Raw genomic sequence first — 23979 nt, forward strand, 5'->3', positions numbered from 1 at the left:
GTGGGGGTTTGCGTGTGTGCGCAGGGGGTATGGTTTGGCTGCGGGAGGGGGGTCTGGATGGAGGGGTGTCTCAGCAGGGGGTCTGGGTGCAGGGACACTCCAGATGCAGGAGGTGAGGCTCTGTATTCAGGTGTGGGCTGCTCGGGGGGGGGGGCAAGGCTTGCAGGAAGGGGGTGGGGCGTGTGTCTGGGGCCCGATGCAGAGGGTTTAGGCAGACTGGGGCACAGCCCCAAATACAGTGACATCCCCTCCCCCTCCACCCCGTGGTTAAGGCGTGATGGAGGCTGGAAGTGGATGGGGGTGTGGCAGAGGTGCAGCTTGTCCTGCAGCTAGGGCAGGTTTCTGGGGGTCAGTCTGACCGAGCCTGGGACTAGCAGCTGAACTAGCATTGCTGCTGTGTGTGTACATGCACCCAATGACTTGTGGCTTACCTTTGCTTCCCCATCAAAAAGTCATTTTTTTCCACAGGGAAGCAAAAAAAAAAATTGGCTGGGGACATGAATTCTGCGCGCACGCACACACGCCCGCATGCACGCACAGAATTCCCCCAGGCGTATGTGATCGCCAAGCCTGGTAGCTACATAGCTGAACATTCACTGAGCTGTGCAGCTGCAGGCTGAATTCAGCCCTGCCAGCTACTTGCTCCAAGTTGCTGGGGGCAGGTGGGAGGGAGGCAGGCATGTGAGCTGCCATCTGACCACATTACAGAGTTCCCTCCGTCACTGCAGTCAACAAATAAAACTGTGACTTAAAAACAAAGGGTGAGGGAATTAAAAAATATGTTGGCTCCCCTGCTGCCCTCAAAGCAGCCATGATGCCACAACCCACTTGCAAGAACTGGGCTCTGGGCCCATGGGCAGGGCAGTTACCACTCCCCATTCCCAGAGCTGGGCTGACGGGATGATGCTGGTGCACAAATGAGGATCCAAGCAAAAGCGAGTGGGCCTGGTCCCCTTAGTGTGGTTAGAAAGGCAGGGGTGGGGGGTAAAGGGGGCGCAGCTCTGTCCCCAGGGGACAGGACACAGTCAAGAGGGGGAGTGTTTAGTACTCAGCATCTAAGAAATGTTCTCCAGCAAGCGCAAGGTGGCTATGGTAAGCCAGGCAGCCTGTCCGCACCCTTGAGAGTGGTGGGTGGTTGAAAGGAGGGGAGGGATGCTCAGCTCCTCAGGGCCAGGCTCTAGCCTCCCAGCACCATTACTGTGTCACACTAGCCTTCAGTCATGCCCACAGCTGCCAGAGGGAGCGTGCTGATGGGTAGCATGGGACAGTGGCAGTGAAAAGTCATAATAGCACTGAGGCCAGGGAAAGCAGCTCCGAAGAATGGGACTTGGGATGGCAAAAAAAATCAGAGATGCTAGTGCGATGGGTGACCCCTCTGTTGTCTGTGTGCACATAGCCACATCACAAACCCCTTCTGGGCTCAGTGCCTGGCGCACTGTTGGCATCTCATAGCCCATGATAAAACCCCCGTCTCCAGCAGCTATTCAGCCAAACACTCATTTGTCCCTTTGCACATATACCCCCATCCATTCCCCACCTCATACATCACCATGTACACTGTGGTGTCTACACAGCTCCACCCATGTCACCCCAGCCAGTTACTCCCTGGCCACTACCACCCTCGTCCAACTGTGCCCCTGTCTAACCTCACCCTGTGCTGTCTCCACTCACTGGTTGGTCTGGCCCAGTTCTGTGGGAAGGTGGATTGTTCCTTATGCTGCCTCTCCTGTTGGAGCCAGTTTGATGCTATCAGCACCTGATCAACTAACCTCAACGCCTCTCTCTCTTTTGCTGTTACTCTGGTATGGAAGCAAAGTCCTTTGAGTGGCATGGTGTTCTTGAGGAGCTCTGGCTCCTTGTCTGACTTTCCCTTGGCTGTCACACTATAGGAATGTGCCAGAGTTCTGTACCTTTCTTGTTATTTATTGCTATGACCGTGCCTTGAATAAAATGACTTCGCCCAGTCCTTCCCTGCAGTAAATGGCACCTGTTTACACTGCGCTACGCTCACCTAAGCAGCAGGAAAGGCAGGGAGGTGTGATGTGAAGGACATTGGCTCTAGGGGAGCCCACATAGGGTTGCTGTTACAGTGCATAAACATAGGCCAGCCAGTTTTTAAAGCCAGAGCTTGCATTTGCTCTCCAGCCTCTCACAGCAGTGAGTGCTCTAGGATACTCATTGCCAGAAGACGTAGCTCCTCCTCCTTGGTCTAATTTACTGCCCTTTAATAGAGATGAGGTGCTCAGGAAAACTGCTCCCTTTCCTGGCAACTTGTCTGGCCCAGCACTGAGTGACGCATTCACTCGTCATGTCAAATAAACTGATCCTGCTCGTGGACTCCCAGCTGGGCTGCAGCCTGAACTGACCCAGCACCTGTTCCCTCAGACTCAGGCTGCAAGGGGTTGGAATATGATTGCCTTAGGAAAGACCTCAACTGGATTAGTTGGGTCCTTCCTGTAATATACTGAACTTCCCAGAGTGTGGGACAGGGCCGGGTAAAGAGCCAATGGGCGTAGAGACTCGTCTTGGCAAGCCACCAGAAGAGGCTGCTCACAGTCGATTGTGCAGATGTTTAAAATGAGACCATGTTGCCATTCAGCTCCATGGGGCTGCTGAGGCTTGTGGTAAGCACCAGGAGCCCCATGGAACTGAATGCTCCACCCCTCAATTTCAGGGGGGTCAGTGCACACGAGGGGAGTATTACTATCTCCCAACTACCACAGACTCATGACACCAAAAAGAACCATCCCCCAAAGCAAATTGTGCCAATCTGTGACCCTCTCTTCTCTTTTGTTACACAAGGAAGGACAGTGGTGAATTAAATTGTGACATTTAAATTATCAACACTGGGCAACTAGCTCCTAGATGAGTGGAGCAGTTCCCACCTCTCAGAGCTATTGTTCCAAATTCTCTGCAGACTCACCTCCACTTTGGGGCCCCTCCAGTCACATTTTTGAAGTTTTCATCACAATCAAAGCAGCTAGAGACCTTTTCTTTTCATGAGAGCTGAGGGTCTGGAGACCAATACAACAGCTTCAGAGAGGTACCAGCGCAGTATATGGACTCATCCCAGCTGGTTCCAAACCCTGGGGTGGAAGTACCCTGCTACGGGCTCCATAGATCCACTGTGCTGCTCCAGCCAGAGGGGAGGAAAGTTCCCCTCTTTGCCTGATCTTCTACCACTATGTCAAACTGGAAGCGCTCTCTGTGCACATCCTTCCCACATGCTTCAGGAGAGGAGGTCTGGGCATTCTGGGAGAAAGAGGAACCAGGTTGGAGTTAAAACATTTTTGGCGAGGGAGCCGATGGGTGAGAGGGGCCATGATGAAAAAGACATGCCTGGGGAGTGGGGTGGGGAAATGGACAGACTAGGGGAGAAGGAGAGACAGAACAAGGTGTATAGAATAGTGCCAGGTCCGACAGCTGGGCACATTCACGTTTCTCTTCAGAGCAGGGCTGCAGGGAAGATCTGCTGCTCAATCTGCCACCCATACAGATTCAGCCTGGCTCTGACCTGGAACTCAGTGCAGCCGCAGCTGCAGTTAGCAAAAGGCAGCAGCCTAACTGGATGCAAAGGAAAACCTTAGTAATGCAGCCTGCAGTGGGCTCCATGTAAATACTGGGTCATGTAAGCAGGCTTGAGAGCCAACCTCTGCCCTCTGCTGGCTGGAACCAGCCTTGCTCCCATACCCGTGTGGGTACACTTGTGTGCTCCCTTCCCCAGCCTATGTTGCTTCTCAGCCTGCGCCTCCTTCTCCGCCAGAGCCACCTCCTCCACTCACCAGCTGCTCATCTGCCTGCCTGCGATCGAGCAGAGGGGAGCAGCAACAGCTGGCAGAGCAGGCACCACAGCATCCCCGCTGGGAGGGCAGTTTTTCCACAGGGCTGCAGGAGATGAGGGGGCTGCATGAGTGTCACACCAGGGGCCTGATGTTAGGTGTACAGGCCCCTGGACTACTGCTTTTGAAATGACAGTAGAGGAGTGAAAATTAATCCCCCCTCCCCAAACACGTAGAGGAGCCAAAATAGCCTTTAATACACTTATCTCCCCTCAGGCTCTCCTGGCCAGGCAGCCTTTCCCCTTTAATGGCTCTCCCATTCAGAGACAGCTTGGAGCAGAGTATTGAATGTGGCAGGCAAAGGGTTTTCTTGCTTCTCGCCTTTCCACCCCATCTTATCTAGTAAGAGTCCTTCTGTGCCCCAAAGCACTGAGGGTGCACAAGGCACAGAACACAGGGGCCTCTGGCTGCTGCTGCAGCACTATTCATGCTAATATTCATCCAGCGCCGCTGTCCTTGAGACTCCTCACTGCGCTCCGGGCAGTCACACTCACTCACTCATGCCCGTCAAGGGGTTACCCAGTAAGCTGTGTGCTGCTGCAGGCAGCCATCTGCCCTGGCAGGCTCACAGTACTGTTACCATGGAAATCAGAGCTCCTGCTTCTCCTGTCATCCTGATTTTAACAAAAAGCAGGCAGGATAGAGACAAATTACCCTGAGCCTCCAGCAATGGAGACTGGTGAGCAGCCTTGACTAGAGAACCAGGCTATACAGACCGGGGAGGGGAGGAAGCGGGGGTTGGACAGGTGGGGGTGTGGGTGTGGGTGGGTGTGGAACTCCAGTTCCTTTACACACAGTGGCTGTGCATCTAGTCCATGAAGTTGTTAGTGCCCCACTCTGCCCATTGCATGGGCATTCTTGGGAGCAAAGCTCGTGGAGGAGGGAGACTGGTGGCGCTCACAACCATTAGGATACAGGCAGATATGCCAAACCCATGGGAAAAAATGCAGACATGGGGCTTAGTTTTGGCTTAATTGGCTTGTTGGATAGTTTTTGGCTTATAGCTTGTTGATTCTTTTTTTTAAATTGGCTCCCGGCAAGCGGGGACAAGCAGGGGCAAGGGGGGAAGAGAGTCAGCGGTGCACAGCAGGCCCACTAGTTCCAGACTGCACGCTGGGGGGAATCTAGTCAAATAGAGTGTTGGGGTTCTTCGGGATTGGCTTGTTTTGAAATAGGATTAGCTTGATTTTTGGCTTATTGTGGAAGTCGGCGTGCTTATTTATCACATGAAAGTTGGCAACTGTGGATACAGGTAGAGTGCATGGCCAGCCCTGAAGTGGGTGTAGGGAAAGAGGTCTGGTGCACCAGACAGATCTGGCCTGGGGGGGGGGAAGTTTGGGGGCAAGGGGGTAACTGTGGTACAGAAGGTCATTTTAGAAGGTGCATATAGGGCAAGGAAAGTCTGGTGGTAGTGTGAGGATCTAATGCAAGTGACTCCATCCCCATGAGAAAGTAGATGTGGCTTTGGGGAAGGTTTTCAGGGATGGCAGATAGGACACGAGTGACAGGTGGGGACAGGTAGAATCAGGAATTGTTTGGGCAGGTGGGGTAGTGGATATTATGAGAATGAAGCTCTTGGGGTTCCCCTGCCAAAAGAAAAACAGATGTAGGAAGGAGAGGTCACCAAGCTGAACTGTTTGCAAACCACAAGTGGGGAGCATGGAAGTTGGTAACAATCCCTGACTGCCTCATCCCTCCCCAGGGATCGTGGGGAGAGGAAATAAGAAATTAACACAGCTTTTGGGGTTGCTGTGGAGTCACTCATTACAAGTTAGTTAACACTGGCTCCCTCTGCTGATTTCACAGCCCAGTCCCGTTCCTCTCCCTCTCCCACCCCCACCCCGTGAACTGTAGGTCCTACTTAAATAACAGCAATTATTTTGTTTAAGTGTTTCATCGCAGAATGGATGATTTCTGGAGGGAGAGAGACAGACCCCAGAGAAATGTCTTTCCCCCTAGTCTCCTCCCACTTAAAGTTTAGCATTAAAGATTTAGTGTAGGTGTTAAGGCCTAGAGCGGGAGCAAGAGACCTCTGCACAGTCTTTGTAATCACAACCTCTTGGCTGATAGCTCTCACTTCCCTCTCTCTCTAAGCAGAACAGGCAGCTCAGCAAGGGTCATCCAACACTAACACAATTGTTTAGGGCACTGTTATTCTGCACTTCAGAGCACTCAGTCACTCAGAGAAACCACTCCACTGATTACAGTCATTTGCGTGTGAAACTCTCTCACAGCTGGGGCTGAAAAATTACATAATGCAGCCTGATGCAAAATGGCATAGCTAAGGGAGGCATAGCGCAATAGGGTGTGACTGATGGGCTGGAAAATGCTGCTGTGAGAAAGGGTTAACCCGACAGGAAAGCCATAAAACACCCTCAAGACTGCTAGTGTGTGCTACAGAGATGACCTCTCTCTGGTCTAGGATGCACTCTCCAATCCTAACACTCCTTTAGCCTTTCTTCAAAGTGCACAGAGAGTGGTCAAAGCACGAGGTTAGAAGCCTGCAGGCCTGGGTTTGCTTCAAGACATCCATGCCTCGGTTTCCCCCACAATCAAGTGGGTATAATACCTGTAGAATCTACCTAGATGTCAGGCATGATGCAAGCCCTAGGAAGTGACTTGTAAAGGAAAAAAGAATCTTTTTAGCGTTTATCTTAGGGACAGTATAGAAGGGAGATGGGGAAAACCACAGTATTCCTTAACCCGAAGCAACATAGCTAGCATGAATATTTTGCATAGTAGGTGCTTCCAGCAGGGCTATCCCACTGCTTCAGTTAGCAGTGGTTCTGTTCCCCAGCGCAGACACAGCTGACAGCAACTGGAGAATTAGTGCAATGGCATGATCACAGAAGTGAGAGAAGATGAACAATTGAGAGGGGAAGAGATTACTGGTCTGCTGCTCAGAACATTTTGATCCCATTAGGGGCTATTTAACATCACCAGTTAATGAGCCATTAGTAGAAAGGATGTTTTTGTTAAAGATTCAACAGCCTGCCCCTTCCAATAAGAGACATGGGGAAAAGTTGCCAATAGACATGAGGCCACCGAGCAGTCCTCCAGCAAAGCCAGGCAAGGCTAGACTTGACATTTGCACTATCTCCAAGAGTCACACAGAAATAAAATAAAACCCTCCCGCTCCCACTCCTCTTTTTCAACCTTTCAGGTCTTTTATGCTGAAATCATAAATAAGCCAAAAAGGCAGAGACTCATTTAAAAAAAAATCCTTTGTAGGTCACCTTGCATCAGTCCCTGGCAGGTGTGATTTAATACTAGCATTGTTGCTATACAACTGCCTATTAAACACAGTCCAGACAGGGCTAGGAGGCATACACAGACAGCTGCTTTATTTCTCTTAGGAATTACACAAAACGTGGCAGAGAGCAGGTGAGCTTAAGGGGCTATGAAAGCTGGACAAGGGGTCGTTCATACCCACATACATCTATTCAGCACATGCAGCTGCCCACCCAGCCACAGCACGCACAAACAAGTCTTTGACCTCATAGGTTTATAGCCGCAGAGAAGGTATTGGATATGTACTGATCACCTTTCAAAATTCCACAGGGGAGCACCTAACTCCCCCTTCCTGGGATATACAGGCACAGCCAGCGCTGTTCTCCTGGATCCAGGCCCAACTTCCCCTGCCCTAACTAGCCAGGAGTTGCAGGTTAGAGGAGAGCTACCACATCCACCCAGCTTGGCTTCCATAGAGAGAGAGTAGTAAGAGGGGAGATCTGGTGCTATAGTCAGAGTCTGCAGAAGAGGGAAAGAAGAGTGGAGCCCAAAAACCTATAAGGAGAGAAGACAAGGATCCCTTTGGCTAAAAGGAAGCTGCAGCCATCAGAGATGCAGTGAACTCAGTGTGCATTTCATATCCTGGACACCCATACTACCCTCCCTAGAATATGCAACTGAGGATTCTCTAACTGGCCAACTGACACAGAGCTGCTCCAAAACGACAGACGTGAGCTCTTGTTACAAGGTGCGGGTCACGAGGGCACTGGGTAGCAGTTACATTAACAGAACAGTGAGTCGTAGCTAGTCCGTGCTCGGATGGGAGATCTGCATGGAAAATCCAGGTCCTGTAGGAAGCAGTGCTGGACGTTCAGTAGGATATGCTCTTCCCTCAGGCAGTACCAACGCCCCAAACAGTGCGCTGTACTTCTGGAGGAGGAATGTCTCAGATAAGACATAAAACCGAGTTCCTAGCCACGTGGGGCCATTTAAAATCCCATGCGACACTTCTCACAGGAGTCAGGATCTTATTCCCGGGGTTCAGGTCAAATTCCAATTAAAGTAATCACATTCTACCTCCTGAACACTCCTCCCGTATTTTCAATTGGATATTGGATTCTTACTTAATTCCTGTCCTAAAGTGGAGCACGGCATTGTTGTATGCTGTTAATCAGGCATCTTATTCCACCCCAGGAGTGGCTGCATTTCAGTGATGGCTAGGAGTTATCCCGAAGGGCCCAGGAAGCTCTAAATATGTAAATGATAAGTAAATGGGAAGAATTCCAGCTATATTCTCTTTGGCCAAGAATCAGGATGATTTTTGGAAGCTGCTCCCAGGAGAAAGCTGCATCTGTCGCTTTAATTCTAATACAAAAAGTCTGTATTTGTACTTTATGTAATTTACTTTAGGGGGAAGACATTTTGAAAAGCACTGGTAGCTGCTGCATTTCAGCTGGCTTTCAGGTTAAATCAGCCAGCCAAGTCACTCCAAATCCAGCCAGCTAGCAGCTCAGACCTGGTAAGAGCCGCCTGACACCAGGATTAACCCAGTTCCACGTTCAAAAAGCTACACAGCTCAGCCTCTCCCTAAGAAATACACATAGCTGTGGTTAACCTTACATGAGGATGGGCCTGGGATCTATTCTAGGGCAAATGCAGAGGGAAAAAAGAGCAAGAATTAGCCAACCTGCAGTGACTCCAGGAGAATATTTAGGTGGAGAGACAAACTTATTGGAATTTGAGGGAAGGCAGCTTCAGTTTGTGACAAGCTCATTCCATCTCTGCGTGCTGAGCCCAGCTCTACCCTGCCCCCTGGAAGTGGATGCAAGGGCTCATTGTAATTAAGGGGGGATCACACTGACCATCGTCAGAGGCAGAGATGTGGGTAATATCAAAGCAAGACAGAGAGGGCTACCGAGATGGCCCTGGAATGGGCGTGGTTGGAAGAGAGAGTCAACGCTCTCCTTGGAGCTGCTGCTGGGTTCAGAACAGGAAAGCCAGAGCCTAAACTTGCTAGGTCTATTCCCCCTCTTTACGTGCATCCCAGCCACAGCTCATGGCTTTCACCACGGCACCATACAGCCTGGTCCAAGCCTCTCGTATGTCCGGGCTGAAGGCAGTACCGAGGCATTTCTCCAGCATGAACAGCAAGGACTCTCCCACTGCCTGCAAACCAAACAGAGGCACCAGGATCAGAGGTCAGATGCCTCAGGACAGCCATGATGTCAGTTTTTCTCCTGCTGAATTTATTCTTCATCTCCTTTGTGAGCCTTCCCTGTTGCACTGCCCAGAACAGGACAACACAGCTTCTCTAGCTCCTACCCACCAGGTGCCCTGTCCCCACTCCTGCTTCCTCCCCATCTCTCTAATCCTCCTACAATTTTCCAGAATGTCTCCAAGCTGCCCGCCCACCTCTTCTTGTGGGCTGATTCACTCCCCACCGACTTCCCTTGCTCCACACTGCTTTGTACCCACTCCCCTCACGCTCTCAATTGATCTCCCTCATCGCTCCCTTTCTGAAGGGAGCACAATCCAGTGCTGAATGAAGCTTTTCGGCAGAAAGGAGTGGGGGTGAAACTCTAGGCAAGATTATTAATCTACTTTAGCTCCCAGCTGCAGGAAGTCTGCACTCTCCCCTAGGTTAGCACCAGGGGAGGCTGGTGATGACATCTGAAAGTAGGTAGGCAAAACTGAGGCATATTCAGAAGCTATTTACAGCAGTAGGTAGAGATCACAGTGTATCAGACTAAACTGGATAGTCAGAGCCCATCCTCCCCTGGGAAGTCTCCACTACATGGCACACCATCCCAAACCCAACCCTCTTTACTGACATGGCAGTCCAGGTGACACCGTATAAATAGCTGATCTGATATGGAACAAACCTCCCTCATCCAGGCTGCTAGAAACAAACCCCAGAGAGAGATAATTATCCACCAAGTAATGGGAATTCTAGCTCAGTCTGCCATGGGCTATGGCTAGTGGCACAAGACAACACACTTGGAGAGGTAAAGGAACGAAGCCAATGTATCTTCAAGTTAACATGCCTGATGCTTTCCATAATCGCAAGTCATTTATCTAGTGTTTCTGCTCCTGCTCATTGGTAGGATGTGGGGAAGCTGGGGTCTGAAATGAGGGCTGGGGTAGCCTCACTACCTCGGAGAGGAAGGGAAGGTGAGAGCTGGGACAACTGATCACATATCTGGCAATGTCCTGGGCTGAGGTTCAGTAACCCTGTGCCAGGCAAATGCAGCCTGAGATGTAGCTGTATTCTCTTGCAAATGGCACCCTAACGATCTGCCCATCGAGCTTACGATGCGGGGCAGAGTGGGGAATACAACTCAAGCTAGCGCAAATTCTCCTAAAGAGTAGGCATGTGGGATTGCTCCCCCTTAGCACGCCAACGGTCACCTTGTAGGTGCTTCAGATTCTGGGACTGGGTTGGGCTGCCGGTTTTCTTGCCCAGCAACAGAGTTAAATAACCCAGCAACATATGTGCAGAAGTCCTAGAACCCAGCTTCATGGCACAATGAGGAAATCATGCACTACCATTCATGGTGGATCAGGATGGCACCTTTGGTGAAGCTGGGAGAATGCTGTGGCAGAAGTAGCATGAAGAGAGAAGATGCCTCACCGAGAAAGAATCCACCTTCACACCAACTGCCTGGTGTTTTTTGCCCAAGTTGGTGAGATATTCTTCCAGAGAGGACAAGTTCTCCAGGTGGGTCACAGCAGCATCTATCACCAGCATCACCTGCAGGAAAAATCCAGAGAGGACAGAATTAGCAGAGAACATCTGCTGGGAACAAAATTTCCAAACAGCCTTCTCATCATCAGCCATGGAGCCATTCTTAGCCTGTTGTACAGATAAGGCCTGTTCTGCTCCATTATACTAAAGAGCTTGGTCAGAACTTCACAGATCCTGATGGAAACCTGTATTCTATTGAAAAACAGTGTTTTCCACAGCCGTCCCCACCTGTGTACATCATCTCCTCCTTCTGGCAAAGGCAAACTCAAGGGCCACATCATTTCACCTTATGAGGCTGTTATCCTACCAGATCTCACAAGCTAAGCAGGCCAGCAGGTGGTATGGCAAGTGGTGTTGGTGATTCAATAGGGGGCCCTCTTCTCTCTGTGACACTGTGATGCTGGAAATGTAGCTTGTTGGATGAGACCTGAAGCTGAGGATGTGATCACAAGTGACCATTATAGCTCCCAAGACCCTTTTGGCAAGCGTTGGTCAAATTCCAGCCTGGATAATTACATTCTGCCTCCCTAATTTTAACTTTCAGTTTCAGTAGAATATGGAATTTTTCTTCATTTCCTGTCACAAACCATCGTGTAGCACTGTCGTGTGTCACTAAATAGCTGCAGCGTTCCACCCCTGAGGTGACTGTATTTCAGCGCTGAATGAAGGGATTCTGCTATGCTGCATTAAACACACCAGGATCCTCCAAGATGATATATAGATATTTTATTTCCCCATCTCTATCCTCCATGTCTGAGGATGAGGTGAATGTGTATAACACTGTCCTGCATGATGGGTCCCATGATAGGTAACTTAAGGGGTTGTGGGCTCTCAGGCTCTGCTGCTGCAGCAAGAGAACCTTCAGGAGGAGATTGCTGGTGACGCCTGCTCTTTAGTTACAGCAGGAACTTTGCCCATGGCCTCTCTCTCTAGCTACGGTTTTGTATCATGCCATCACTGTGATATCTAAGTGCTTGTACTGTCCCTGTTCTGTGTGTAGGTAACTAGAGAACCTTCAGTCTCCACTGTGGTCAGTCCATCATCTAAGCAGCACAAAATTCTCATGCACATTTCAGAATAAGAACCCAGTCCTTTGATTTTCATTGAATCAATAACTGCAGTGAGAGAGTAAGGACACATGGCACCCAGCCCTCATTGCTGTACACATGGGGATTTGCCTCTGGCAGAACTTCACTAATGTCTGTATTTCAGGGAGTGAGTTGCCTGACATTTCATGGCAAATGGACGTAAGAGAGACCTAGCCCCCCAATGCAGAGTTTGCTACTCAGGACTTCTCCCGTTCAGGGAATTTGCTCTATACTGTGCATCACTGACCGCATCGACCTCTTCATCCCTTACCTTCCTAATGTGATCCAGGAACTCAGGTGATGAGAGGCACTCCTGAGGGCTGGAGAACTGTTTGCAATTGTACTGGAAAAGGGGCAACAGGTCAGGGTCCAGATCAAACAACCTGCAACAGAAAGAGAAACGCTGAGACTTTTCACACTCCTCATAAAGTGACTCCACCTTCACCAAGACGATGACCCCTCCCTACCAATCCATACATCAGCCTCCACCAGCACCACCCAAAGGGTGACCTGACTTCACCATCAATCATGTGAAAAGCATAGAGTTCTGAAAGGAAGATTAATAATTTGGGACAGTTCAGATCATCTCTGGCTACAAAAAAGCCTGTTACTCTAGTCCAAATTCCCATTCCTAACTGGTAGGTTTATGGCTCCCTAGCATTAGCTCCAAGCCATTGCTGGAATTCATCCTTAGCCTGACCCTGTCTTGGCTGAAATACTTATTTGTGCCTGTTTGCCATCTCAACTCTTGCAATTCCCCATTTTATAAATTTCCTGAATCCCAACTCGACCAACTTCAGGAAGGCCCAGAATGCTGCAGCCAGATACCCTAGTGAGCAGGGTCATATAAACCCCTAGCTCACAGACCATCACTGGCTTACTATTTAGGCTCCTTCCACCAACTTATACAGGGACTCTAAGCTGAAAAACACACACTGGTGAAATGTGCAAGAGGTCAGGAAGATGCAATGGATTAATGCCATTCCTGGGACTCTGTTGTATGGCAATTCACACAGACATACACACAATGGCCAATTTGCTTTCTCCCTAATCTCCTACGATCAACCTCATCTTTACATTCAGCTGCAACATCCACCCCCCTTTCACAAAACTTTTAAACATCCCCTTAGATAGCTTCTCTCTTCTGTTCTGCTGGGCCCTGTTTTTTTCCCAGATGCAACACTCCATTCTGCACAGGCTGTGAAGAAGCTGGGAGCTCGTCACAAACTTAGATCCACGATTTTAAAGGAATTTTCAGGTATTTTTTTTATCTCCCTCCATTCCTCTAGCCGCTAATTTAGGGGCTCATTTGCTTGGAAGAGGCAGCGAATTGGATTTTCAGCTGTTCTCTCCCAGCACCTTTTCCTCTGTGCTGGGATTGAACCTGGAATTAGTTGATCCTCTCCCCAGTGGCCAGGTCTCTATCTGTGTCTGAAGACTGCAGTGTCACAAACAATTAGGAAGCCACTTAGATACACTCCACAGAGTTGAGCATATACACTGGGAGCGAGCAGCTCTTTACAACAGAAATATCTTTTCTGCTAACAAATGAGGATTATCATTGCAAAGGCACAAAAAATACACAGTCTTCTACCCCATACACTCTCCCTGTTCTCCTTTTAACAAACTTCTAGATTTAAATGCAAACAAGCTTCTTCATAATCCTGTTCTCTCCAGGGTGCAAATCACAACAAATGGACAGAAGGAGCAATGAGATGAAGCCAGAAAAAATAAATCATTCCCAAGGAGAAGAAAGTGTTTCTGATCAGGGATTGGAAAGCTCCCACTGTTTAATTCAGGGATGGTGGTCAGGGAGAGAGATGGGTAAGAAACAGGCTAGCGAGTGCCCCAGGTGCTTACTCCATATCTGGATGAGTTACCCTGCTATAGATGCCTCCTGTTGCTAGAACAGCCTGTTACTTACCTGGTAAACAAGACGATGCCATGCTGCAGGAGGTTGCTACTCACTTTCTGCCAGCTCTCCCGGATCAGCGCCTGTTCTGTGCTGGATAATCTTCCACTCTCCATTTTACTGTAGAAAGAGGGAGGTTAAGAACAGAGCCAGGCAAACCTTACGCTTCTTCTGAAAGTAACTGCACTACTTACTCTGCCCTCTGAGTTACAGGTGGCACTGATCTCCTAGTAATCCAAGTATCTAAGGCTACCAGTGCCTCGAGCAGAGATGCACACACACCATTCACTCCCTAAGGGCCAAGGATGCTCTTCCCTGCAGAGTGCACAAGACTTTGTGATCACATCTCTGGGATTTACAAATAGAGCAAGAACTCTTCTCCTATCTGCCCTGTCACTTGCAACCTGGAAGCAGCACAGGTGGGTTTAGAAAGAGCCTCTCTCTGAGCAATTAGATGAAACCTGAGTGCCTTGGGGAAGATCCATATTGTTCCCTGGGGTCTACGAGAATGAAGGACTCGTTGCTTTCTAATTTCCCCCTGCTGTTTGGTTACCACACGTTTCTCTGTGTCTCCCTCTCCCAGTCTTTGTGCTGGGTGATAACTGTGCTCCTGACTCAGTCCCTGTCTCTGCGCCTGTCACACACTATCAGGCACAAGGATCTGGAGCTGAAGCTAGCTCCTTTCCCTTTTATCAGCAGCACTTTCCCAGCTGGCTGTCTCGCAGAGCAGCTCCCAGTACCAACACTTTCACCGATGCTCTTAAAGAGACAGTGTCACCTTTCTTTCCCTCTCTTCCATCAATCTTTTTAAAGCTACACAAATAAATAAATATTGTGCACTTTGTTGTATTTTCCCCACACACAAAGAACAACCATAGACTTTCAGCCTCAGTACATAAGAGATGATTTAACCCATTTTGGTTGAAATTTTCCAATCAGCTCTATTAACCAGATGAAGTAAGAGACACAGAAGGGAAGAAACTTACCCAAGGTCACATAGCAAATCAATGACAGCTCCAAGACTGGAATCCAGCTCTTGCAACACCCAGCTCTGTTCTAACCATTAGATGTTGCTGCCTCTGAATATCCCCTTTCTTTCTGCTAGTTTCAGAGACGCTTTTAAGGTTACAGTAGCCCCTTGCTTCCTGTCACTTTCATTGACATCCAGAACCCTCTCAGGCTCCTGATATATCCATTAGTAGGTGCTTCTCGAGATTTGAAATGTAGAAAGGGAACATAATCACATGTTTAATTTAATGGAAAGAAAGCCAGTTATACAGGGCAAAGCATTTAATAATGGACCATAGACTTTTCAGCTGTGTCAGATGCCTTCAAAGTATACTCTAAGTAAAAGCTCTTCTCTTAAAATGGCCTAGTGTCTCAGACGGCAGTGAGGCAAGTGCAGAGAAAGGAAACAATCTGGCAGACCTGGGTTAAAGAGCCCCTCAACAGAAAGACACAGTAGATAGATAGCAGAATAATAATTTCAGGTTGGGTTTTCAAAAGTGCCTGAGTGACATAGGAGCATGTGTCTCATTGAAAATCATTGCAGTCTGCCCTGAAATTACAAACACACAGTTATTAATGAGATTTATCTTGAGAAGACGACATTCTGAAGGCCAGGAACCTTCAGTATGGGCTGTAAGTGTTCATAGCCAATGATGATACATCATTCCTCAAGAGCATTAACGTTTGTTCCTAGAAGGGGGATATGTTAAACAGCACAATATTGCATCCTCACTTCCATCCCACCACTCTTGTCTTCTCACTATCTCTTCTGAAGGGCCAGTTATCATAACCTAGTCCCAGATTTGGACCTTAGCGGCCAAAATATGGGGGTTAGCATGAAAACCTCCAAGCTTAGTTACCAGCTTGGACCTGGTAAAGCTGCCACCACCCAAAAAATTAGAGTGTTTTGGGGCACTCTGGTCCCCCCAAAAACCTTCCCTGGGACCCCAAGACCCAAATCCCTGGAGTCTCACAACAAAGGGAAATAAACCTTTTCCCTTCCCCCCTCCAGGTGTTCCTGGAGAGATACACAGAAGCAAACTCCGTGAATCTAAACAGAGGGAGTCCAACCTCTCTATTTCCAGTCATGGAAACACAAGCACTTCCCTCTTCACCCAGAGGGAATGCAAAGTCAGGCTAGTAAATCTAACACACACAGATTTCCCCCTGACTTCTTCCTTCCACCAATTCCCTGGTGAGCTGCAGACTCAATTCCCTGGAGTTCCCCACCAAAGAAAAACTCCAACAGGTCTTAAAAAGAAAGCTTTATATAAAAGAAAGAAAAATACATAAAAATGGTCTCTCTGTATTAAGGTGACAAATACAGGGTCATTTGCTTAAAAGAATATTGAATAAACAGCCTCATTCAAAAAGAATACAATTCAAAGCCCTCCAGCAACTATAGACATGTAAATACAAAAGAACATATAAATCCCTATCTGATCTTTGGTACTTACAACTGGGAAACAGAAGATTAGAAAGCAGGAAATAGAAATCCCCTCATAGCCGAGAGAGTGCAGGCAGAAGACCAAGAACAAAGGACTCACACACAAACTTCCCTCCACCCAGAGTTGAAAAAAATCCTGTTTCCTGATAGGTCCTCTGGTCAGGTGCTTCAGATACTTATTTCCAGGTGAAAGAGACGTTAACCCTTAGCTATCTGTTTATGACACCAGTTCTCTGCTGCTGTAACACCTTTGACTTCAGTGGAGTTAGAATTTGGCCCTAAGGTTGTAAGATCTTCTGCGGGTGTCACGATTATCTTTATGTTTCATAAACCTGAGCACATTCGGAGAGCTCAACAATGCCCGCCCTGCCTGCACTACCCCTGCGCTGCTCCGGGAGGCGGATGGGACGTGGGGTACAAGAGACGGGGGGGGGGTGTTGATGTTGCTTCAGGCACCGCCCCCAGCATCTCCCATTGGCTGCGGTTCCCCAATCCCAGCCAATGGGAGATGCTGGGGGCGGTGCCTGAAGCAACAGCGGCAGGCACACTCCTGTGCCCCTGCTCCTGCATGTTCCAGCCACTTCCCGGAGCAGCCTGGGGGCAGGGCGGGTAGGCAGGGAGCCTGCCCTGCCCCCGGTGCATGCCTGGCCAGAGCCCGCCCCGCAAACTCCTCCTGCAGTCGAACCTCCTGCCCTGAGCCCCTTGCCGCACCCTGCACCCCAACCCCCTGCCACACCCCTCCTGCACCTCAGCCCACCGCCCTAAGCTCCCTGCTGCACCCTTCACCCTGACCCCCTTCCCTGAGCTGCACCCTGCACCCCAACCCCCTGCCCTGAGCCCATCACACCCCTCCTGCACCCCGATCCCCTGCTGCACCCTTCATCCCTCCTGCATCCCACACCCCAACTCACTGCCCTGAGTCCCTGCCACACCCCACATGCTTCCTGCACCCCCTGGGGGCAGGGAGGGGACAGAGTTGGGGTGGAGATTTCAGGAATGGGGGCAGGGAAGGGGTGGGGCAGGGGCAGGGCTTCATGTAAGGGGTAAGTGGGACCACTGTCGACGGTGGCAGAGGGGTGGTGTCAGTAATGCGGTCCTTGGGCCAATATACTAGTCCTCATGTGGCCCTCGCGGTCATTTAAGTTTGAGACCCCTGGCCTAGCTGCTAAGATTTAAGGGTCCCAGTTGGACTCCCAGATCTTTAGCCACTGAGATTTGTGATGGTAAAACAGATTCCGTGCCATCAACGTGCACAGCTCTGCATGGGCCAGGGGGAACCTTAGTCTTGCCCGGGCAAGGACCTGACAATCTAATCCGACAAGCTAATTAAAGCAAACAATGCACTTCGGGGAGCTGAAGGAAGCAGCAGCACTGGTTGGTGCAGAGGGTCTTTTACATTGATACAAACACCACTTGGTGTTAACCAAAAATGGGAAGTTTGATACAAGTGTTGTAGAGAGAGGAGGATGCAAGATGCACTGGGGCAGGGCTGAGGTTGCTGACATAAAGATGCACTTTGCAGGCACTCTGATGATAGTAGTGGGTGTGAGGGTAGGGCAGAGCAACAAGCATGCCTCAGTCGGAGCCGGTTCATGGGCGCTTGATGAGCCAGTATTTTATGTTGCCAACTTCTTACTGCTGTTATCACAACTCTTGTAATATTTGGCATTTTCTCAAAAGTCCCACTGTAGGCAAGTGAATGTGAGAATCCCAGCTCTCATCTGGGAGGGAGTGGGAGGAGGAGTAAATATCTAACCCTCATGGTGGCAAAGAAAAGCCTGATAATGTGACCCAAGTGCACTGTAAATGTTCAGAAGGTGAATAAAAAGAACCAAACTTAAAATCATGAAGGAGCTGGGGGAGGGAGGGTTAAAGTCAATCTTATGGACTTTGGGGGCCTGACTCAGGATCTCTGAACACTTTACTCCTGAGGGAATTCTGCACCCAAAGTATAAAAATTCTGAGGGCAAATTTTATTTGTTAAATAAATGTGGAGGTTCTAGCATAGCATTGGGGAGCACAGGTCACTGGCTGCACAGAGGTAGGAGATCATTCTGCAGCTCTCTCCCTATGACATGGACTCAGCAGTGAGGCTGCACCCAACTCTGACACAGTGCAAGGACCAAGCCTGCCTCAGAAACACCCCAGGGCCTTGTCCCTCCATGCCAGATGTGCCATGTGTGGGCAGGCAGGCTCAGCTCAGCAGGATCCAAATGTGGAGGGGCTTAGTGTGGGGGCATCCAGGTGTGGGTTGAAAGGGTTCTGTGTGGGGCAATCTGGGTGCAGGTTGGGACTCAGCGGAATGGGGATCTGGGTGGCTCGTTGGGGTGGTCCAGGTGCAGGGGAAGTGGGGCTCGGCGGGGTGGTTCTGGATGTGTGTGTAGGGGGTGAAGCTTGGCAGGAGGGTCTAGGTATGAGGAGGTATGGATGCATGGGGGTTGGGTGGATGGGGGAGCAACTCCCCATAAAGTGATCACTCCCACTACAGCTGAGGAGCAATGGGTGAGGAGTTTGCAGAGCTTCCTGCAGCCTGGGGAGAAATCTGAGGGTGAGTCTGTTCGACCCCCAGATGCCATGCAGAGGAAAAGGAAGTCCTATCTTCCCCAGCCCAGCTGGGACTAGCAGCTGAACCCAGCACAGGGTAGGAGCCACCAGCTGGGTCTTCCCTAGTCCCACTCCCTGCCCCACAGTGATTTACCTCTCTACCGGCTGCCCTGGGCACCCAAAACATACTGCTGGGAAGGGTCGCATGACTGCTCCTGTGGCTATGCTTTGCTTTGCTGTCAGAAAGCCATTTTTCTGAAAGGAAGCAAAGATAGCTGCAGGGGACACACATTCTGTGTATGCGCAGTGGTACAGAACTCTGCCAGGAATAACACTTGTGGTGGACAATACTGAGTACTTTCCCCTGAGGGCTGCTATGTTGTGGGGCAGAATGAGCTCTCATTTTTTAAAAAGAATTAAATTCTCCAGCCCTTATGATTGCCAAGGAAACCTTCAAAATGTGAAATGAATGTAAACCAATGCAGTAATCACTGCCCAAATCTGAAGGGAGCCTGAAGCAACAGATCTGAGAGAGGCATGATATGCTATGTTATTGCAATTGATGTTAACACTGAAGCCTAATGACAACTAGGTATATGTTAACAGTCTTAACTATTCCCTGGTTGATCAAAGCACACAGGAAAGAAGCAGGGCTCCCTATATTATGAAAATCTGCACAATGTACTATGAATGACATTTCATTTTGATGTCATGAGTATATAGAGCTTGCATTGTCAGCAAAGGTTGGGAAAGTATCATCTCTTTTCCCCCACCTCCATCTGACCCCTGCTAACAAAAGATAACAGAATTGTAAGCAAGAGCTATGTTGGGAGAATCTTGTAGAGAGCAAGAAGTTGATGTTGCTGTAGAAGGAGAAATGAAGCCAGTGGAGGAATTTGAAATGGGGAAGAGGTAAATTAGAGCCTCTAACTAAGTAGATTATTTTCTCAGCGCTATTTTGGATAGACTGAAAGGTGGGTGGGGGAGGAGAGAGAGAAAGAGAAGCAAGAGAAAAGGAGGTTACAAGTGTCAATGCAAGAGATGATCAGGTCCTCGATATGATCTGGAGCAAGGAGAATGAAAGGGGGCTGGAATTTGGAGATGTTGTAGGAGAAAGACAGGAGAGACACGGGAACACTGCTGATAGCTTTGCTGAAGCTTCTTTAAGATCTGGGGCACAATCCCCAGAACCATAGGAAGGGGTCATTTCAGGGAGGCTCCTTTCTGAAGATGTGGCCATTTCCTTCCTGGGCTGATAAACAAATACAGATTCATCAGATGCTCTTTGTGGAAGAAGCATCCTAAGCAATAGCAACAAGGCCCTGATTGTAACAGGAAGCCAGGTGACTTGCCCATAATCTCCCCTTAGTCACACAGAGCAGTTTTATGGGCATAGCTTGCCCACAAATAAATTGAGGCTGGAAATTAGAAGGAGATTTCGAACTATCAGAGGAGTGAGGTTCTGGAATAACCTCCCAATCAGAGTCGTGGGGGCAAACAGAGTAGTTTTTAGATGGGGCTTGATAAATTTGCGAGCAGGATCGTGAGAAAGTTTGCCTGCAAACGCAGAGGTCTGGACTTGATGACCTAGGAGGCCACTTCAAGTTCCATGTGCACAGACAAAACAAAATTAAAAACAGCCAAGTTACTGATATCTCTGAACAAGCCACGGAGCTCAATCAGCACTGTCTCTTACATGTTTGCCAACTGACATGAAGGGCAGGGCTCAGGACAGTCCTAGTGGAAAACCACCGTGACAGTTGACACTAATTAGCCCCCTCGGTGGAAGGCTCAGCACAGAGACCACTGCTTGAATGGGGTCTAGAGAATTAACTCCCATCCCTCCCCTAGTGGGGGCCCCTCCAGGCCAGGACAGAGGCTCAAAGGGGCAGTTTCCCTTGCCACAGAGGAGCTGGAACTAACAGTGCTGCCATACCCCCTGAGTTGAAGTGGTTTTCCATCATATACAGGATTTACAGTTTGGTTCAATGGCTCTCAGCACCCCTACTATAGAAATTGTTCCAGTGCCCTGCCACTGCTCATGCTATAGCAGAAACACCAGCCTCCAGCACTGTTACTTTGGCACCTTTAACCAGCACTACTACTTCCAGTTTTAATTCCAAAGCAAACACTTTTTCTTTGGCAACTGCTTATTTCTACCAAGCCCCCAGCTCAGAAAGATATGAATTTTCAGGGGGGTTGGAGGTGGGAGATGGGGAGAGCTCAAGGGTAGAGAACATTTGAAACTCGTAGATGACACATGCTCATGCAATTGCCAGCAGTGAGGTCTCAGGAGGAGTTTCACATGGCACTGGTCTCACCTGCATACAAAGCAGCCTCTCCTTTGCAGCTATTCTACTATCAGAGGAGTTCCTTGCTACCACAGCACTGGAGGTGCTGTCACCACACGGAGGATCTGCAGGGGAGTTTATAATCAAAAAAACAAAAACATATTGCTTGTTCAAATCTTTAGAGAGCCTTCAAGCACGCCAAACCACCAAGGGAACCATCAAAGAGGTCAGGCGCACTCCACAGGCTTCCACGGCCTTTGCGCCTACTGTGATGTCACCCAAACCCCTTGGCTTCATTTCTATTGTCTTAGAGCTCAGTCCTGCTGTAAAATCCTCTCAGGTTTCTGCAATGTATCAACTGGGGTAGGGCAGAGGTTCTGGCAGAGAACAGATCCATCACAGACACCAGTTTATACCATAATTAGACAAGGGGAATTTCTAGTCAGTCTCACTGACCTCCATCAGGCAGGCAGATGGACACTGTGCTCTGCAGGCCTGTTTTGTGCTTCAGACAAAAGCAATCTAACAGTAATCCATTCCTTTAGACTAATAATCATCTTTTCAGCCCCTTCAACCCAAGCATCTCAAATTGCTTTATAAACACTAACAACCCCTCGTGAAGATTCATCTATGTTTACCAGAAGGGGAAACTGAGGCACAAAAGTGACCTGCTCAGTCACACAGTAAAGACTATGGAAGAACTAGGAATAACTCCAGTAAATCCTGATTTCCAGTCCTGTGCTCAGATCACCAAACCATCCTTTCTCCCCGTCAAGGGCCTGGATCTGACTCCACTTTGCCCATTATGCTGTGACACTTAGTTTTCATCTTTGTTGCAGCAATTTTCAAGTAATTTAAACAATCCCCCTCCAGACTATTTCTCGTTTCAAATTCAACATCTGCAGGTCCTCATGAATAATGCAGTTCTGATCACACTTTTCCAGGCTCTCAGCTCACCTTAGTGCCTGACTCCTGGGCTAGGTTCACCCCCTTTCTCCCCCCTGGCTTCCCAGTCTCTCTGTTATAGCTGAGCACTATGACAGCTGCCTTCCCTTTTCTCCACATCCTCAGGTGGCAAGAGAGCTTATGAAATGTTCCTACGACTCATCCCTGCTCCCCCCTCAGGCACGGCTCAGTAGGCAAGGCCAATCACAAAGCCAGTTGCATAACAAGAAGGCAAAGACGTAGCGGGGAATAATCTTGCACGTGAATGGTAAGGGCAACAGCTGCAGTGTTCTTTGCCTGCCATCGTGCCTGTGGGGAGACACAGGGCAGTGATGATGACATTGAAGAGTTGAGCCACAGCAGGAGATTAAAATCAGAGCAAAAAATAAAAAAGTGTCCATAGACTCTTTTGCTGCTAAATAACCAGGGATTCTTCTCACATAGCTCCTATGAGAAGAGAAGTTTATATAAACAAACAGCTGAGAACAATCCAAGGATGACAGCACATGACCCAGCCAGAGAATCCAAAGGGGACTGCGTGTAAAGTTGTTAGTTTCTTCAGGCACTGGGAAGGCAGCTGTCTGACCAGTTCAGCATTATCTCTAGACTCCAGATACACAAGCCTTAACAACATCATTATTCACCTCATGCCTCAGTTCTATGCTCTAGCGCAGTCATAATCAATGATCTCTGCCCCTGCTATCAGAGCATGGCCTTTGAGAAAGTAACTACAACCATGGCTTTTTAAGCCTCCCTACCTCGAATCAGAAACAATCCCAACTCCCAGGGATTCCCACTGCTTCCATCAGGGCTCAATTTGGCACTTAATTTCTTTCATCACCCGTTGGCCCAACCCAATTATTTCTCACTCAGAAAAAAGCTTGAGGAGAATTTTCTTTTCCCATGCACTTCCCAAAGGAGCTTCCTCAGTAGTTTCTCTTCTATCTTTTACTCATTTCAGAAGCACTGATACAACCTTTCTTTGAAATGCTCATAGACAGGGCCGGCTCTAGCCATTTCACCGCCCCAAGCACGGCGGCACGCCGCAGGGGGCGCTCTGCCGCTCGCCGGTCCCGCGGCTTCGGTGGACCTCCCGCAGGCGTGCCTGTGATGCTCCACCGGAGCTGCGGGACCAGTGGACCCTCCGCAGACACATCTGCAGGAGGTCCACCGGAGCCGCCTGCCACCCTCCCAGCAACCAGCAGAGCGCCCCCCCCACGGCATGCCGCCCCAAGCACGCACTTGGTGTGCTGGGGCCTAGAGCCGGCCCTGCTCATAGATCATCCTTTTTCTAATCCAAGTTCAGTCTCTATCCTCATCCTTTCTTCTTATTGCTGCCAAGGCATCTCCCTCAATCACCCAACGTATTTCAATTGCATTTCAGGAGAATGGCTTTGCTCCACCTATCAAACAGATCTTATGTGACTGATAGCTCTACAGTAGAGGAATGGATGCTATGTCAATATGGCAATCCCTTTGCTTCAGTGCTAGGCTATTTGTTTTCTGAATTCAACCTTGAGTATTATTTCTAGGTACAGGGTTTCCCCTTCACTGTTTGAGTACTTTTTCACTTTGCCTGGTTTAGCCACCTCGGTTCCTGGCTCCAACAAGAACTACATGCTACTACTTCGTGGGAAGAGATGTCCCCAAACTCCAGAAACAAAAGACAGAGTTCAAAACATATTTATGTTCTGCTTTTGGAAAGAAGCAGGACGATGCACTCTTATCATATGAGTATGAAGTACAGTCCATTAGTAACTAAAAAAAATGTTAAACAGCATCTGCTAGGGATAAATATTTCTAATTTAGCAGAACCAGATAACTTGCACCTAAGAGTCCTAGAAGAGTTGGCTGAGGAGATCTCTGTTCATCCTACATTAATTTTTAATAAATCTTGGCATGCTGAGGAAATTCCAGAGGACTGGAAGT

General features: G+C 49.0%; 1 protein-coding gene across 6 annotated transcripts; it reads right to left on the reverse strand.

The window, feature by feature from the left end:
* Positions 1 to 7175: 7175 nt before the first annotated feature.
* Positions 7176 to 22153, reverse strand: NGB (neuroglobin). Of its 6 annotated transcripts, XM_050952316.1 has the most exons (7): positions 22063 to 22153; positions 21136 to 21230; positions 14802 to 15020; positions 13828 to 13935; positions 12175 to 12286; positions 10702 to 10821; positions 7176 to 9236 (listed from the first exon to the last, which is right to left on the reverse strand). In XM_050952316.1, exons 4-7 carry the CDS (start codon positions 13929 to 13931, stop codon positions 9090 to 9092), a joined length of 483 nt encoding a protein of 160 aa, XP_050808273.1. In that variant the 5' UTR covers positions 13932 to 13935; positions 14802 to 15020; positions 21136 to 21230; positions 22063 to 22153; the 3' UTR covers positions 7176 to 9089. The 6 variants fall into 6 exon arrangements, with proteins under 6 accessions (XP_050808273.1, XP_050808275.1, XP_050808278.1 ...); XM_050952318.1 differs by lacking the exon at positions 21136 to 21230 and having other exon boundaries at positions 22063 to 22142; XM_050952321.1 differs by lacking the exons at positions 14802 to 15020; positions 21136 to 21230 and having other exon boundaries at positions 22063 to 22144.
* Positions 22154 to 23979: the final 1826 nt, after the last annotated feature.

This window comes from Gopherus flavomarginatus, chromosome 5, assembly GCF_025201925.1.
Source record: "Gopherus flavomarginatus isolate rGopFla2 chromosome 5, rGopFla2.mat.asm, whole genome shotgun sequence".
Taxonomy (NCBI): domain Eukaryota; kingdom Metazoa; phylum Chordata; order Testudines; family Testudinidae; genus Gopherus; species Gopherus flavomarginatus.